The sequence below is a fragment of the Dendropsophus ebraccatus genome, chromosome 9, assembly GCF_027789765.1.
Source record: "Dendropsophus ebraccatus isolate aDenEbr1 chromosome 9, aDenEbr1.pat, whole genome shotgun sequence".
In the NCBI taxonomy this organism is placed as follows: Eukaryota; Metazoa; Chordata; class Amphibia; order Anura; family Hylidae; genus Dendropsophus; species Dendropsophus ebraccatus.
Window position 1 is genome coordinate 116,765,835 of NC_091462.1, and position 15,901 is coordinate 116,781,735.

General features: G+C 45.5%; 1 protein-coding gene across 2 annotated transcripts; it reads right to left on the reverse strand.

Annotated features, from left to right (window-relative positions):
• Positions 1 to 470: 470 nt before the first annotated feature.
• LOC138800577 (serine protease 27-like) lies at positions 471 to 15,178 on the reverse strand. Of its 2 annotated transcripts, none has more exons than XM_069982351.1 (6): positions 15,135 to 15,178; positions 13,824 to 13,931; positions 13,154 to 13,316; positions 4,233 to 4,504; positions 3,618 to 3,787; positions 471 to 1,854 (listed from the first exon to the last, which is right to left on the reverse strand). In XM_069982351.1, the coding sequence occupies exons 2-6, from the start codon at positions 13,864 to 13,866 to the stop codon at positions 1,402 to 1,404; spliced, it is 1,101 nt and encodes a 366-aa protein (XP_069838452.1). In that variant the 5' UTR covers positions 13,867 to 13,931; positions 15,135 to 15,178; the 3' UTR covers positions 471 to 1,401. The 2 variants fall into 2 exon arrangements, with proteins under 2 accessions (XP_069838452.1, XP_069838453.1); XM_069982352.1 differs by lacking the exon at positions 471 to 1,854 and adding an exon at positions 2,026 to 2,071.
• Positions 15,179 to 15,901: the final 723 nt, after the last annotated feature.

Sequence of the window (15,901 nt, forward strand, 5' to 3'; positions counted from 1 at the left end):
CATAGAGTCCCATATTGTAGTCATCCAGCTCTCTGGTCCCCTGTATATTACACTGTAGATAATGTCAATATAGGTAATGTTCCCAATGCAGCTATCTCCTCTGTAGATAGGCTCGGTAGAAGGTAGTCACCCCCCTTGTAGGTATGTAGTCTCCTGGTAGTAAGCCCCCACAATAGGTAATATCCCCATGTAGACATCCTCATGTATCCTGATGCACTAAGTCACCCTACCTTCCCCAGTAGTTGGGTCCCAATTGTATTTATCCCCCTTCTATAATATAAAAAATAGCTCCCATACTCAGGCTCCCACACAGTGCACCAATGTCTCCTCTTCCTCCCCACTTTCTCTCTTCAGCAGGAGATAAGATATTGGTATGATTCCATATGGGAGTCACGCAGGATCATCAAATATGAAAGGGAAGACGCAAGTCATCGTCATGAAAAAAAAGTTCACATATAATTTACACATAAGTTTATTTTAGCATCTAACCCATGCGATATGACCAGATATTACGTAGATTTCATATAAATCACACTGTTGTGTAATCCTATTGAGGCTTAAATAAATAGTTACTAGATAAGAAGTATGTATAGGGGTTATACGGGTCATATAGGGTCAAGGATTGACGGGAAGACCTAAGCGGGGTTCATGAAGAACATCATTATGAAGAGTACCAGGTCATGGTGGAGACATGCTCTTCATAAGACTTAAATGTGAACTCATAAAGAACATAAAGAGCGTCAGGTCATGGTGAAGACACGGTCCTCAAAAGATCTAAGTCTGGATTCATGAAGAACACAATGGTGAAGAGCGTCAGGTCATGGTGAAGACACGGTCTTCAAAAGATCTAAGTGTGGATTCATGAAGAACACAATTGTGAAGAGCGTCAGGTCATGGTGAAGACACGGTCTTCAAAAGATCTAAGTGTGGATTCATGAAGAACACGATGGTGAAGAGTGTCAGGTCATGGTGGAGATCAGGTCTTCAGAAGATCTAAGTGTGGGCTCATGAAGAACAAGATTGTGAAGAGTGTCAGGTCACGGTGGAGATCAGGTTTTCAGAAGATCTAAGTGTGGGCTCATGAAGAACATGATGGTGAAGAGTGTCAGGTCATGGTGGAGACACGGTCTTCACAAGATCTAATTGTGGACTCATAAAGAACATGATGGTGAAGAGTGTCAGGTCATGGTGGAGATCAGGTCTTCAGAAGATCTAAGTGTGGGCTTATGAAGAACATGATGGTGAAGAGTGTAAGGTCACGGTGGAGATCAGGTTTTCAGAAGATCTTAGTGTGGGCTTATGAAGAACATGATGGTGAAGAATGCCATCCTTCAAGTAGAGCTGGATACAATGGACTATCTGATGACAGTGCTTGTAGTGGTGATGATGTGGTTGGTTGGACTATAGAAGGAGCACAAGACCCAGGATGATCAGTATGGAATTGGCCATTGACCAGAGATTGGAATGGGCTCCACTGCCAACCAGACTTTGCGCCTTGGGCCTGATAAAGTTACCTGTTAAATCTCCGCTCTCCATATGGTTTGGGTTATATAGACTATCATTAAGGCTGCGCTGGATTTCATTATCAGTTACATTTCTACTCACTGTAAAGTTTTTCTCATAAAAAGTGTAACTAAGGCTGCTGCTCTGTGGGATTGCTGTTGTGTTGAGCAACTGGACCAGGTTTCCATTCTGCAGGGATGGCACATATGTCTTAATCCAGGACAGGTAATATTGGACTCTTGTATAGATACCAGGGAGGCCTGGAAGGCCACATCCAGAACCAAAGCTGATAATGCCAATCTGCATCCAGACACTGTTCACACTGCAGACCAGGGGTCCACCAGAGTCACCCTGTAAAGGAAATACAGGCTTTTGTTATTGGTTGTGGTACTATGACCGTGTAAGAAGATTTCTCTTGACATTAAACAACTGTAGGTAGGGTAGCCTGAGAAGGGGCAGGGAAGGACAGTGCGGCGTAATCTGGTCCCACCATCTTGCCTACTTGCCTTAACAGTCCTAGGCGACTGCGGGCAACCACGGAGACGGTCCCTACTTAATAAGGGGATACCTAAAAAACAGACAAGACAAACTTACATACAAAGGATTGTCAACAGGCTGCGATCAAAACCAAATGGGCAGCAAGGTACAATAATAGAATTCAAGGGAATAGTCAGGTAAATGAGTAGAAGTTTGATAAGCAAGTCTGGAAACCAGAAATAGCAGACAGAGAGAGAACACAAGATACACTAGCATGCTTCACAAGGAAGACTAATAGTTGGCAAAAGGTTAACAGAGTTACTAAATATAGGAGGTCAGGGGTTCGGCTAAGAATGTGATCCAAACAGAGGTCCAGAACATAGCAAAAGTGAGTAGAAAAACTCAACCAAAAAAGAGGTTAAAGAGGTAGTGCGGCGCAAAAAAATTATTCACAGAATAACACACATTACAAAGTTATACGCGGGCGCGTCATCAGCTGCTCAGCCGCGATTGGCTGAGCATAACTGTGCTCAGCAAATCGCAGCTGAGCACAGTTATGACGCGGCGGAGGGGGGATGGCGGCAGGGATTCTGACGTGCGTCCCAAGATGACGTTTGTCACAAAATGGCGGACGGCCCTCGACACGGATCAGGTAATGTATAAAGCACATCACACTTCCGGGTACACGGACGGGGGTGGAGGGACACGGGGAAGGGGGCGATTCACAGACATAACATACATTACAAAGTTGTATAACTTTGTAATGTGTGTTATTCTGTGAATAATTTTTGAGCGCTGCACTACCCCTTTAACCGTAAAGTGCCCAGAAGGAACTTGGCAGAGGAGAGACGGGTGTGGCAGATAAATCAATCAGCAGAACAAAAGTAGAAGGACAGCGTTCAGACAGAGCTCAGACAAATGCAAAAACATATAACTGGAACACAAACATGACTACAGGCGCAGCCCCGGTCACATAGCATGAGCCGAGGGCCGTGCTGAGCTCCAAGCATTCTCAAAAAGGAGTGACATGAGCATCCAAGAAAAAAACATAATGACGAGATATTCTCACCGGAGGACAAAATAATAGAACATGTGACCCTAAAATCAGGATCAAGTGATCTATTTGTGTTGACCAAGCTGAATACATGGATCTGTTGTGTATCTCCCTCCCTTAGAAGACCAGCATCTCTAGTAAAGTGAGTCAGCAGGATTGCCCATCATTGGTATTTCCTTTCAGTGAAAACTTTATTATGGCCATTGAAGTGTCTTGGGGCCATTGTTTGGGGTCCATTGTCCTCTATTAGTCTTATCACAGATTTGGCAATTAGAAGGTATGTGTCACTGACCCGTCTGGTTCTACAGGATTTCTTATCTACACTTGGTTTTAGTGACAATCACTAAACATTGACATGGACCTGGTCACTGCTCATTTCTTCAGAAACCTGTTCTAAGGATAATAGGAGGTCTAAAGTTTACTGAAAAGCACTCAACCATGGGCAATGTTTTTTGTCTGCTTTATGACATGGGTGACGTTGAGTGTCACACTTTCAAGAAAAAAATTGTTACGTTTTATGTTGTTATATGAGAATCTAACGTAGATCAGTTCTCCATGTTCAGAGAAGATGATGGTCACCTACCTGACATGGGTCTTTCATTCCTTCCTTGTAACCGGCACACAACATGTCCGCTTGGATCATCTTGTATTTGGGGCTATAGCCCATGCTGGACTGGTACAAGGATTCACAGTATTTGTTGTCCATCAATGCGACCTGGACCTTTTGGAGGGTCTTAGGGCTGGGGAGTTGCTCTGAAAGGAGAGGACATCTTCATTACAAGCCGACTGATGTCTTATGATGGCCCCATGGAGAACCAACCCCCACAGTGTTTCCACCATGACAACTAATACATTTACCAACACCCTTTGGGTCAATCATTATTCATCTATCTATCCAACCAGCTGCAATTCCTAATATTCAGCCTGTCTACTCTATATGTGTAGATGACCACAACTGAGGCTCCTATTAGACAAAGCGATTTTTAACCATTAACGCTAAACAAACAAGATTGTTTATTGTTAACCTGAAATCGTTCAACATATTACACAGAACGATAGTAGTTAGTTACCATTGGTACTCCATCTGATCCCAGCAAATGAAGGAACGATGTGGAATTACCCTGAACTATTAGTGAAGGAATACGGAACAATCATCCCACGTAATAGGGCCCTTAGTCTTATCTATGAATGTTCTTACCTTCAGTTTGAACTAAACCCCAGCCCGTTGCCCAGCACAAGGTTCCCACCGGGAGAGGCACCGAGTCTGATGGTAGACTGACAGGGAGTATAGAGGATGCAAAGTTGACCGGTGTCTCCAGCTCCACCAAGGCGATGTCGTGGCCAGATCCTTTTCCAAAATCAGGGTGCACTACGATTTGTTTCACTCCCCTGACCACGACTCCAGGCTTCTGCAGGTCTGATAGCTGATGCACCCCCAGGTATATGGTGTATTCTGAGGAAGTCAATGACCTGCAAGTGAAGTGACAAAAAAATGCATCAAAATGCAACAACGCTGGGATATTCCTGCACATCTACAACCCTTCAATCAGTCCCAATGCAGTGTCCCAGAACAGGCTGTTTCTCACTTTAAGTTTACTTTTATTACTATAGCCATGTCTGTCCTGGAAACTATATGCACTGCAACTGGTTGCTGTGTAATCCCTATTACTCTCAGGTTTATGTGTATCTTGTGTGCATAACTATGTGCAGTGGTATGCAAAGGCTGGTGATCACGTGACCGTGCCTGTAACCATGGTTCCTCCAATGGCCGTCTAGCTTTGGCCAGGGGTACCATGTGACTTCCCCTTGCTGCGCAGTCCGGCCCCGGCTCCCAAGCAAGGAGCTCTGCTGTAGCAGTTCCTGGCTGTCCGCCTGCTCAAGTGCCTGGAGTATCCTCTCATCTGGGTGTCGTTCCTGTTCTCTATCTCCTCATCAACTGAAGATATTCACTGCAAGTACTCTAATCCACCCAGCCTCTCTATTCCTTTATCACTACTACTCCCATCATCCGGTACGCTTCACCTCAGCCTATGCAGCACCACCTTTGCTCTGTCTGTTTAAACCTGCTATATACACGGTTGCATCCGGACGAGACTGTTGCTACCGGTTACCTCAGTTACAATAAACTTGTAACCACCGCTGTTACTGAACCCTGGCATTGGTGTCCGTTTACTGGTGCCCCGACTAGGTACAGCGAAGAATCGCATGCCCAGTATCCCGCATAGTACTGCAGCCCGGCCTACAGCTGTGCCACCCTCGTGCCAGTACCGTGACAACTCTATACCCTGCAGCTGCCCCGGTTCCTTCCTGCTAGTAACACCTGCACTGCGGAGTGGCCCTCACGGGTCAGGGAGTCGCATTTTTGGCGTCACAAACAGGATACACCACGCGGTGTTTATCATTCTACTGTCTGCCAGCTACTTATAATCCCCCTCAGAGACATTGGCATTGCCGCGCTGCGGCCTACGAAGGGGTTAAACCAGGGGCTAGCGTACTGTTTACAGCGCGTGTGCAGTGTCCCAGAACAGCCCTTCTTATGCTCACACTTTCATTATAAACAGTTCTGTTCTGGAAAGCTATGGTCCACTGCAAACTGCGTGTATTGTGTCCCCCTTCTCAGTATTTAGGTCTGCCATTTCTGTCATTTATTGCATGTGTATTCAGGTATCAGTGTCTAAAGGTATTATGTCGCCTCCTAGTGTTCAAGGATGGTACTCCTCATGTATATTCCTCTGTATATGCCTAATGGTGTGATGATGCAATGGCTGGATGTCACGTGACTGTGCCCTGCTTCCATGGTAACACCAATGGTCATCGAGCTTTTGGCTGGGGTTACCATGTGACTTCCTGTGCTACCTCAGTCTATTCCCTACCATCAAGGGGATAGGTTGTCTGTTAGTCCTCTCTCTCCCTGCAAAGGAGAGAGGCCTGCGTTGTGCTCTGCTGCTCCAGTCCACTGGCTGTGTTCCTGTCTCAAGTCTCAAGATTCTCATCTGGGTGTCGATTCTTCAGTCATTCTTCAGCTCCTCTCATCATCATCTTCCCAAATCATCAACAGCAAGTATTTCATTCCAGTCTCATTCCACCCAGCATCTCTGCTTCAGTATCACTACTACTCCCATTATTCAGCACGCTACTCTCACAGCCTATTGCAGCATCACCCATTACTCTGCCTTATTCCCGGTTGCATCCGGAGAGACTGTTACTACTAGTTACCACCGTTACAATAAATACACAACTACCGTTGTTTCTGAACCTTGGCATTGGTGTGATCATTGGTGCCCTGACTAAGAACAACGAGGAATCGCATGCCCAGTATTCCTGCATGGTCAGGAGCCCGGCTTCCAGCTGTAGCACCCTCGTGCCTAAACCGTGACCACTACTTCCTACAGCTGCCCCGATTCCTGCACCCATCCAACATCTGTATAGCGGAGTGGCCCCTAGGGGCCAGGGCGTCGCACGTGCGCGCCGTCCAAGCCCCACCCCAGCCCTGCATCACCTAAGCCTCCGTTGCCCTGAGTATCCGAGTCCTGACAGGCCTCCGCCACTAAGACTCCGAAACCCTGAACGACCCTATTGCAATCATTGTAGGCGGCATGGCCACTACCAGTCCCAATGCTATCAGTTAAACAGGCTACCCCTGGGTCCGAGGGCCAACACCCAGGAGGTCGAGCTCCAGGCCCGCAGGAAGCGCAGTGGTTCTCCAGGTTCCTTTCGCCATGCCCACATGGGACTCTCTGGGTGGACGGAGTACCCCTGGAAGCTCTGGTGAATACGGGTTCCCAGGTTACCACTATTCCCCGACATATTTTTGAGGAACATTGGGACCTAAAGGCCTTAGGCCCGGTTGAGAAGTACTGCCTGAAACTTATTGCCAGTAATGGTCGACCTATTGTGCAACTAGGGTACTGGGAACCTACCATCTGTATAGGGAATCAAGAACTAGCACGTCAGGGTATTATTGTCACTGAAGTTCAGGGAGATAGTGGAACTGTTGTGTTAGGCATGAATGTTATCCGCCATGTGTTTACTGAAGTATTGGATGCCTTGCATGCTTCTATGTCTCATGCTTCTCCTCAGTACAGGCAAGCCGTTCAGAAGACCATCAAAGTGCTCACCGCTCAGCAGAAGTTTGCCAACCCTCAAGGGAAAATCTGCCGTGTCCGCACTAGAGATGCTCCCCCGTCAAGGCGGTGAGAAGTTTCCTCGGATTTGCTGGCTATTATCGCCCCTTCATTCCCCACTTTGCGCAAGTGGCCGAGCCCCTCACCGAACTGCTCCGGGGTTGTCCTCGGGAGAGCTACAATTGACGACTCCCCGTTGAGTGGACTGAACGACAGGAGACTGCTTTCCAAACATTGAAACGCCTGTTGACCACGCCTCCCATTCTGGCCTATCCGGACTATAACCTTCCCTTCCGGCTCTACACCGATGCCAGCTTCCAAGGCCTAGGAGCTGTGTTATCCCAGGTCCAAGATGGTCAAGAGAGGGTTGTAGCCTATGCCAGCCGGAGCCTGCGGGGCACGGAGAAGAATCACAACAACTATAGCTCCTTCAAGTTGGAATTACTCGCCCTAGTGTGGGCCGTCACAGAGAAGTTCAAGGACTATCTCGCTGCTTCCCCTGTCACCATTTATACGGATAACAACCCGCTGGCACATCTCAACACTGCCCGGCTAGGCGCCCTGGAACAACGGTGGGCCTCTAGATTGGCCAATTTCAGATTCGAAATCAAATACCGCAGTGCCAAGGCTAACGTCAATGCAGACCTCCTGTCCCGGCTCTCTAAAGGCGAAGAGCCCCCGGAGTATAGTGATTGGGAAGATGTGGAAATGCCCCCCTTCTATCAAAGGTTCGCTTCCCAGAGTGCTATCCAGGCCGCTAGGCCTGGAGCATCCCCATCTCCAACAGGGGCCCCCAAAACCTGGCCAGGTGGCAAACTGTCTAGGAGGAGTCCAGAGTCCTAGGGGAGATCTTTGACTACCTCTCCACCAGGCGGGTTCCCATGCGGATCAAGAGGCCTTACCCTGATGTTGAACTAAGGCGACTTTGGAGACAGAGAAAGAGACTATTCCTACAGAAGGGACTAATCCTCCGGAACTCCCTCGACCCTGTCTCCGGAGAAAGGTGTCACCAGATCCTAATTCCCTGGCGAGATGCTAAGATGGTGCTCGACGCCTATCATGACCAGTCCGGTCATTTCGGGGTGCATAAAACGGAGGCCACCATCCGACAGCGGTTCTATTGGATTGGGATGAGAGCTGACATTGAGAACTGGTGTGCTGAGTGCCCTGCCTGTAACATCTCCAAGGCTGGGGGAAGAGAAGTCAGAGCCCCCTTGCATCCTATCAGCTCCCACAGGCCTAATCAACTCGTTGCTCTAGACCATGTAAAGTTGGCCCCAACAAGATGCGAGAACACCTATGCCCTAACCATGGTCAATCACTTAGCGGTCAGAGACCTGACCGCTAAGACCACCGCTAGCACCTTCTACAGGGAGTACGTAAAGCACTATGGATGTCCGGAGTCTTTGCTGACAGACCGGGGCCCGGCCTTCGAGTCACAACTGTTCCAGGAATTGTGTGCCTACCAAGAGTGCAAGAAGCTCTGCACTATGGCCTATCACCCTCAAGGGAATAGCCTATGTGAGAAAATCAATCAAGTATTCATCAATATGCTGAGGACGGCTTCAGTGACCAAAAGAGTAGAGTGGCCTCATCTACTAGACAAGCTGGTGGAGATCTACAACAATACCACCCATTGCTCCACGGGCTACTCCCTGTTCTACTTGATGTTTGGGTGCCAGGGTCATCTCCCTCAGGACCGCGCCCTTGGGATCCAAGCGCTTGACCTTCCGAACCCCCTGCCTGAGACTGACTGGGTTCAGGAGCATCAGAGGAGAATCCAGGATGCTCGGCAAATTGTGGATCAAAGGATGGGAGAAGCTCATCACCGCCAGAAGGAGGCCTATAATCGGAGGGCGACTGCTGCACCCCTACAAGTGGGGGATAAAGTCTGGCAAAAAAAATATCATCGCTCTCATAAACTTGAATGCCTCTGGGAGCCTGAGCCCTATGTGATCTCCTCGATCCCTCATCCAGAGACTGATGTCTATGAGGTTAAAAAACCTGGTGTAGCTCCTCAGACTGTGCACCGGAATCGGATAAAGCGTTGTGCCAAGGAGGATCTACAAGGCCTTGCCGTACCATGTCCAGTGTCTACGCCAGCAGCTCTGGCCATTCCAACAGCTCCACCTAAACCTCTCTCTCTGGGAGAAATGTTCCAATCCGAACCATTCCTCATGCCCATCGGCTATTCAGGGGTCCCCATGCACGTTCCAGTTGTAACCCCTCTTCCAATCATACCCCCAACAGCTCCACTTCCGCAGCCACCTATGGGAGAACCTCGTCACCCTGCACCTGAATCAGTCACTGTTGAAAATGCCCTTCCGCTGAGACGGTCTGAGCGCTCAACCAGAGGAATTCCACCGGTACGCTACAGAGAGCTAAGCCCTTAGAGGGTTATACTGTTTTTGTTGTTTGGTGTTCTGCTTTGTTCAGGTTCTTGTGTAAAGTTTCTGCAACGTTCATGGTTTGTACCTGGTCCTCCTGACCAAGAACTTTGTATATTAACCAGCTATGTGCAGATGGACACTCACATTGCTAAAAAGTTTTCAGTGTCTGTTCCAGAGCCTTTTACATGGACGATGGTCTTATCGCCTAAAAGAGACTCCACCAAACAAAGACACTTACCCAGTTCTTCCTAAAGCACTTTCATTATGTGATTATGTGATTGCCAGAAGGTTATTATTGCACTTATTTCAGTGTTGCACTTATTTCTAGTATCATACTTCAGTGTTATCAAGGGTATTTGTGTATTTCCTCCTCTGAGTAAGCAAAAGGTCACTGAGATAGCCTCAGAGTAGAGTGCCTCTTTTGAAAAACAGTATATATATTTTTCTGGTGTCAGTCAGATAGCTCCTCCTCTGAGTAAGAGAAGTCAGTTATATATATATATATATATATATATATATATATATATACCTCTCAGAAGTATAGTTTTGTAGGAGTGTATTTTCTTAACAAGTCTTGTGTTTTCCATTACAGTATTATTATACTGTATCTACAACTGGGAAGATTAGTGGAGCCAGTTTTCTTCAGATTTCTTCAGATCTATTTGAGCCAGTTCACCTCCAGACCTCGCAGTATTTGTTGTCCCTTGTGTTTCCCTTCCTTGTGTCTCCAGTGTTTGTTCACCTCTGTCTTGTCCCAACATGGTAGTTATCACACATAGTCATACTTAACATTTAGATTACATGGCTTACATGTCAGATGGTTCACGCACTAACTACCTGTAACCAGAGTACGTTAGGCACCCCTAGGTGAAGTCCTGCCACCAGGGTTTTCTCTCTCGTCACTTTGTCACCTGTGCCTTGAGCATGGGAAACACACACTCATCAACACTCACAGTCACCATTCAGTCCTGTTGTCTGATTGTCCAGTTCATTCATGTACCCCTCCAGATTCGCCGAGGTCGGCTCAAACTTGCTAGGGAGGTATGCAGTGTCCCAGAACAGGCTGTCTGTTTCTCACTTTAAGTTTACTTTTATTACTATAGCCATGCCTGTCCTGGAAACTATATGCACTGCAACTGTTAACTGTGTAATCCCTATTACTCTCAGGTTCATGTGTATATCTTGTGTGCATAACTATGTGCAGTGGTATGCAAAGGCTGGTGATCACGTGACCGTGCCCCGTAACCATGGTTCCTCCAATGGCCGTCTAGCTTTGGCCAGGGGTACCATGTGACTTCCCCTTGCTGCGCAGTTCCGGCCCCTTCTCCCAAGCAAGGAGGTCGTGTGTGTCTCTCTTCACCTTCAGAAGAGTGGACTCTGTGCTCTGCTGTAACAGTTCCTGGCTGTCCGCCTGCTCAAGTGCCTGGTGTATCCTCTCATCTGGGTGTCGTTCCTGCTCTCCATCTCCTCATCAACTGAAGATATTCACCGCAAGTACTCTAATCCACCCAGCCTCTCTATTCCTATCACTACTACTCCCATCATCCGGCACGCTTCACCTCAGCCTATGCAGCACCACCTTTGCTCTGTCTATACAAGTCTGCTATATACCCGGTTGCATCCGGAAGAGACTGTTGCTACCAGTTACCTCAGTTACAATAAACTTGTAACCACCGCTGTTACTGAACCCTGGCATTGGTGTCCCTTATCTGGTGTCCCGACTAGGTACAGCGAAGAATCGCATGCCCAGTATCCCGCATAGTACCGCAGACCGGCCTACAGCTGTGCCACCCTCGTGCCAGTACCGTGACAACTCTATACCCTGCAGCTGCCCCGGTTCCTGCCTGCTAGTAACACCTGCACTGCGGAGTGGCCCTCACAGGTCAGGGAGTCGCACCATCATCAATTGGGGGCTGCTCAAAGGCTTCCTGTCAGCTAATGTCCAACATATTCCCTACCGTCTTTGCCTTCTATGATGAATGTTTGGTAAATGGTCATGGTGGTTGATGAGAGCTGGGAGGAACGATTCCCACTGGTTCCAGATTTCACCATCAGTAATCTGCTTATAACCCGCCCCATGGTTATATATATGGAGGGGAATGGTCTATAATTCCCCTTCTCATTCATGTCCGCCTCAGAAGTCTACACCAACTCGAGCTAACATTTACTCCCGGGTGCAGTCGTACATTATAATAGATCTTGTGCACAAGGAGGAAACGCCCCCTCGATCAATGACGCACACTCTTCCTATGCACTTGGCCAGTGGGGCGCAGATTGTTAAAAAGTCACATTTATTGTGTGAGCCAAAGGCTTGCACAAAAATGTGTATATATATATATATATATATGTATGTCATGGTTCTGCACCCTCTCTGTACCCTGTCACTCCCGACTACTATAAGTAGCCAGGAACCGTGGCTACTAGATGTGGCTGATTGGGGGGGGGGGGGGGGGGGGGTCGGCTAGTCCCCGGCTTCTGCTAATTAACCGTTTAAATGGCGCTGTCAAAATTGACATCAGCATTCAAATGTTGTTAAAAAGCCTTCTATGGTCTAGTGACGAGGTTGGCTTCCCGCAATGAGTTATTCTCAGTGCCCCGCGCCTCAGCAACGCCCTGACGCTGTCCCCGACTTGGTGATGGCTAGAGGCTGCTTTCATCAGCCTCTAATAATCAAGCTCATATAACAAAGATCAATGCAGTACATAGTTGTTGCATTGATCCCTATGAGTAATGAATACAATGAAAAATTACTGTTTTCCTATTTTTTACATTAAAGAAAATAATAAACATATCAGGTACTGATAAAAACATAGTACAGATCATGGCACAAAAACACAGCCCAATAGACCAAAAAATTAGAGTGTTATAGGATTAGAATACAGAAATCATTAAAAAAAAATTCTCGTATAAATTACTGAAAAGCAGCAAAATAAAATAAAAGTTATAGAGCTGCAATCATTCTAATCGTACTGAGGAACATAGGTAACCTGTTTTATCATAAGGTGATTTTTAATTTATTTATTTTTTTATTTCACTGCACAAATAATCTTTCTAGTTTTGCAGCATATTGTATGGATACATTACAGTAAGTCTGTCATTACAGAGCACAATTAGTGTTGCCAAAAATTAGGGTCAATAGGTGAAAAAATAATAGTGTGAAACAAACAAAAATTTGGCACAGACTTTGGGTTCACACTTTGTTTTTGCAATCTGTTTTTTCATCCACTTAATGCAAAAAAAAGGATAAAAAATAGACAAAAAAGAATTTTTGTGCATGTTTTTCCATTGACTTCCATTATTTAAAAAAGGGATTTAAAAAATGATCAAAATTCATCCTTTTTTTCTAAAAAAAAAAAAAAAAAAGATGCATTTTGATCCGTTTTGATTATTTTTTTTTATGATTTAAGTCGGTTGAAAAAAAACGGATGCACGAAAATGTATCCATATTTCATCCTTTTTTTTTTTTTATAAAATGGATGAAAAAAACAACAAATTGCAAAAACGCAGTGTGAACCCGGCCGATGGAGACAAAACAAGACAAAGTTCTTTTTCAATTTTTTTTTTTTACAGTATGACAATAGTCCATAGCGTTAAAAGGGACTTACATGAGGAAGCAATGGGAAGCCGTCAGCACCCAGGAGTTAGTGATGAGCGATCCCCCGCACTGGAGACCTTCTATCCCCTGCAGGCTGACCTGCCACGGCCATTCTCCAGCTGCAGAATCTGTTCCTCCTACGATTCTTTGTGATCCCGACGGCCTTCCACAATCTGATCCGTTCAAGGAGAAGTCATCAGCTAATACAGTATGCTGCCAAGCAGAGCAAAATACATTGCAGGACATGTGGGACTGACCAGCCACCATGTCAACAATGGTCGCTAAAACTGACCGCACACGACCTGATAGGACAGCTCCTTACTGCATAGAGGGGAACTAGAATGTTCCAGATTAAATTCTCTAAGCATAAAATATATTTACCTGAAGCCTGGGGAATCGGGAGGGTTTAATGAAAGAGAAGTTGTGAAAAGAGTGGAGGTGGTGGTGGTGGGGGAGACAAAAAACATCTAATAAACCAACATCAACATATAGATAAGAAGAAGACAAGAAGGACAAGACCAGCACCACTACATTATAGACCACTGGGCAACTGGCCTATCAAGGATGTGGACAACCTTTGTTGGACAGAATGGTCCAGAAGATAAAAAGTAACCTACAAAAATTTCTGTGACATCAAAATAACCATTGGATATAGGGTCTGGTAGTCATGAGGGTCTTACCATTCTGGGAAAGAAGGATGAGGGGCACCAGAAATTTCAGCATGATGCGGCTGCTGTGAGGCCAATGGTCGTCCTCTAGCTGATCTGTATCCTTCTAATGATGATGTCCTGTATACAAAGATTATGCTGAGGACATGACATATATATAGGGCTCCTAAGCTGCCTGACAGGTTCTTGTATTCAGCAATACTGGACAGGTAAGGGATGAACTCTTAGCACACCTGTCACCTGGACATTGGGAAAAACATATTAGTAACATTATCAATTTCCTCCACTTTAGAGACTAATAAAAAAATGCAAATTTTGGTAAAATTTTTGAGAAAATTGATTAAGGTTAACTAGAAAGGGGTTGTGGTGAAGTGCTTTACTAAAACAGGAAATAAAGACTATGTGAAGAATGGGGGTGTGTGAATAGGTGACCCAAACCGATTACAAGAATGGGGTCCATTGTCTTCCACTGAATGAATCGAAGGTGACGCGTGTACACCAACTTTCTATTCATTGCCATGGGACTGCCAAAGATATCCGAATATAGTTATAGATAGGTGGTCAGTAAAGAGGACCATCTGCGCTCGATCGTGCTGCCTGTGATCCCGGGTACATAGTTGCGATCCCGGGAATATGTGGCCAGGATATTCCAGGGAATTCCAGATCGATTCCCTGGAATATCCTGGCCATATATTCCCGGGATCGCAACTATGTACCCGGGATCACAGGCAGCGCGATCGAGGGAACCAAAAGTCCGAAAGGTTCGCTCATTTCTAGTGGTCAGGGCAGTATCACGTGGAACAATAATCTGGCCAATAAAGCAAATTATTAAATACCAATAAAAAAACAACTGAACCTCTAACATATTACAACATATAGATTTTATTGTTAAAATTACAATACAATGACAAAATAATAGATAAATACACAATGAACCATGGCTGACAAAATGTTAAAAACGACAAACATACAGTGAGGGGGCTGCTGCAGATGGACACAATAAATAAGTAGATGGTAGACTAAAGTGCTAGATGCAGTACAAGGAGAGCTATGAATAGATGATTTTGTAGTAAACAAGCCAAAAAAGTGCTATAAAAAATTCATAGATCTAAGCTGGTGTAAAACTACTAGAGTGTCATACCATAAATGATGGAAGTCAAAGTGTCCACCGGCGGCCCCCACCCCAACGCACGTTTCGGCGTAGCCTTTTTCAAGGGGTACCTATCTGCTGGAGGGTCGCACTATAAATACCTAAGGTGCCACTAGATAGACCAATCACCCACCCGCCCCGCACATGTAGCGTGTCACGTTAAGTCTAATTACCTGCTAAGTCGGAACATTGCTTCCGGGTGCGACTGACGTCAGCGCTAGCGGCGCAACGTAATGACGTCCAAATAACTGGTCACATGACACATTAGTCACATGTGATACCTGTACGACGCGGACGCGCGCCGGTCACGTGATGCAGGCAAACAACGTAACCGCGCGCATGCGCGTCACACAGGTAAGGATAACATGAAAGAAAGAGAAGAGTCTGCTGCCATCTACTGGCGAAACAGACACATAGCCGGTATAGAATAATATAATGTAATGTATAATACAACCAGTGCAAGATCAAACATATCTATGGGCCATCTCTAAATAATTAAAATCTTTATGAAGATATACTAATGGACGACTGCATATAAAAGAGGAAGTAAAAGAACATATAGATAATGGTGATAATTAATGAACACAATAATAATCAATAATGATAATCACTAAAGGAGTAAACATACCATAGTGGATCACAGAACAGATGATGTGAATATACAATAATAATCAATAATGATAATCACTAAAGGAGTAAACAAACCATAGTGGATCACAGAACAGATGATGTGAATATACATAATAGTAAAAGAGTGGACAAAAGTGAAAAAGAGAGTATATAAAAATATAATGAAGGAATGAATAAATAAGTAAATAAATAAACATTGATAAGTGAATTTATCACAACCCCTACACCTACACCTTATATTAATATAAATGTGAATGAAGAAAATGAATGTAATTATAAGTGTAAATAAATATAAGAAAATAAATATACA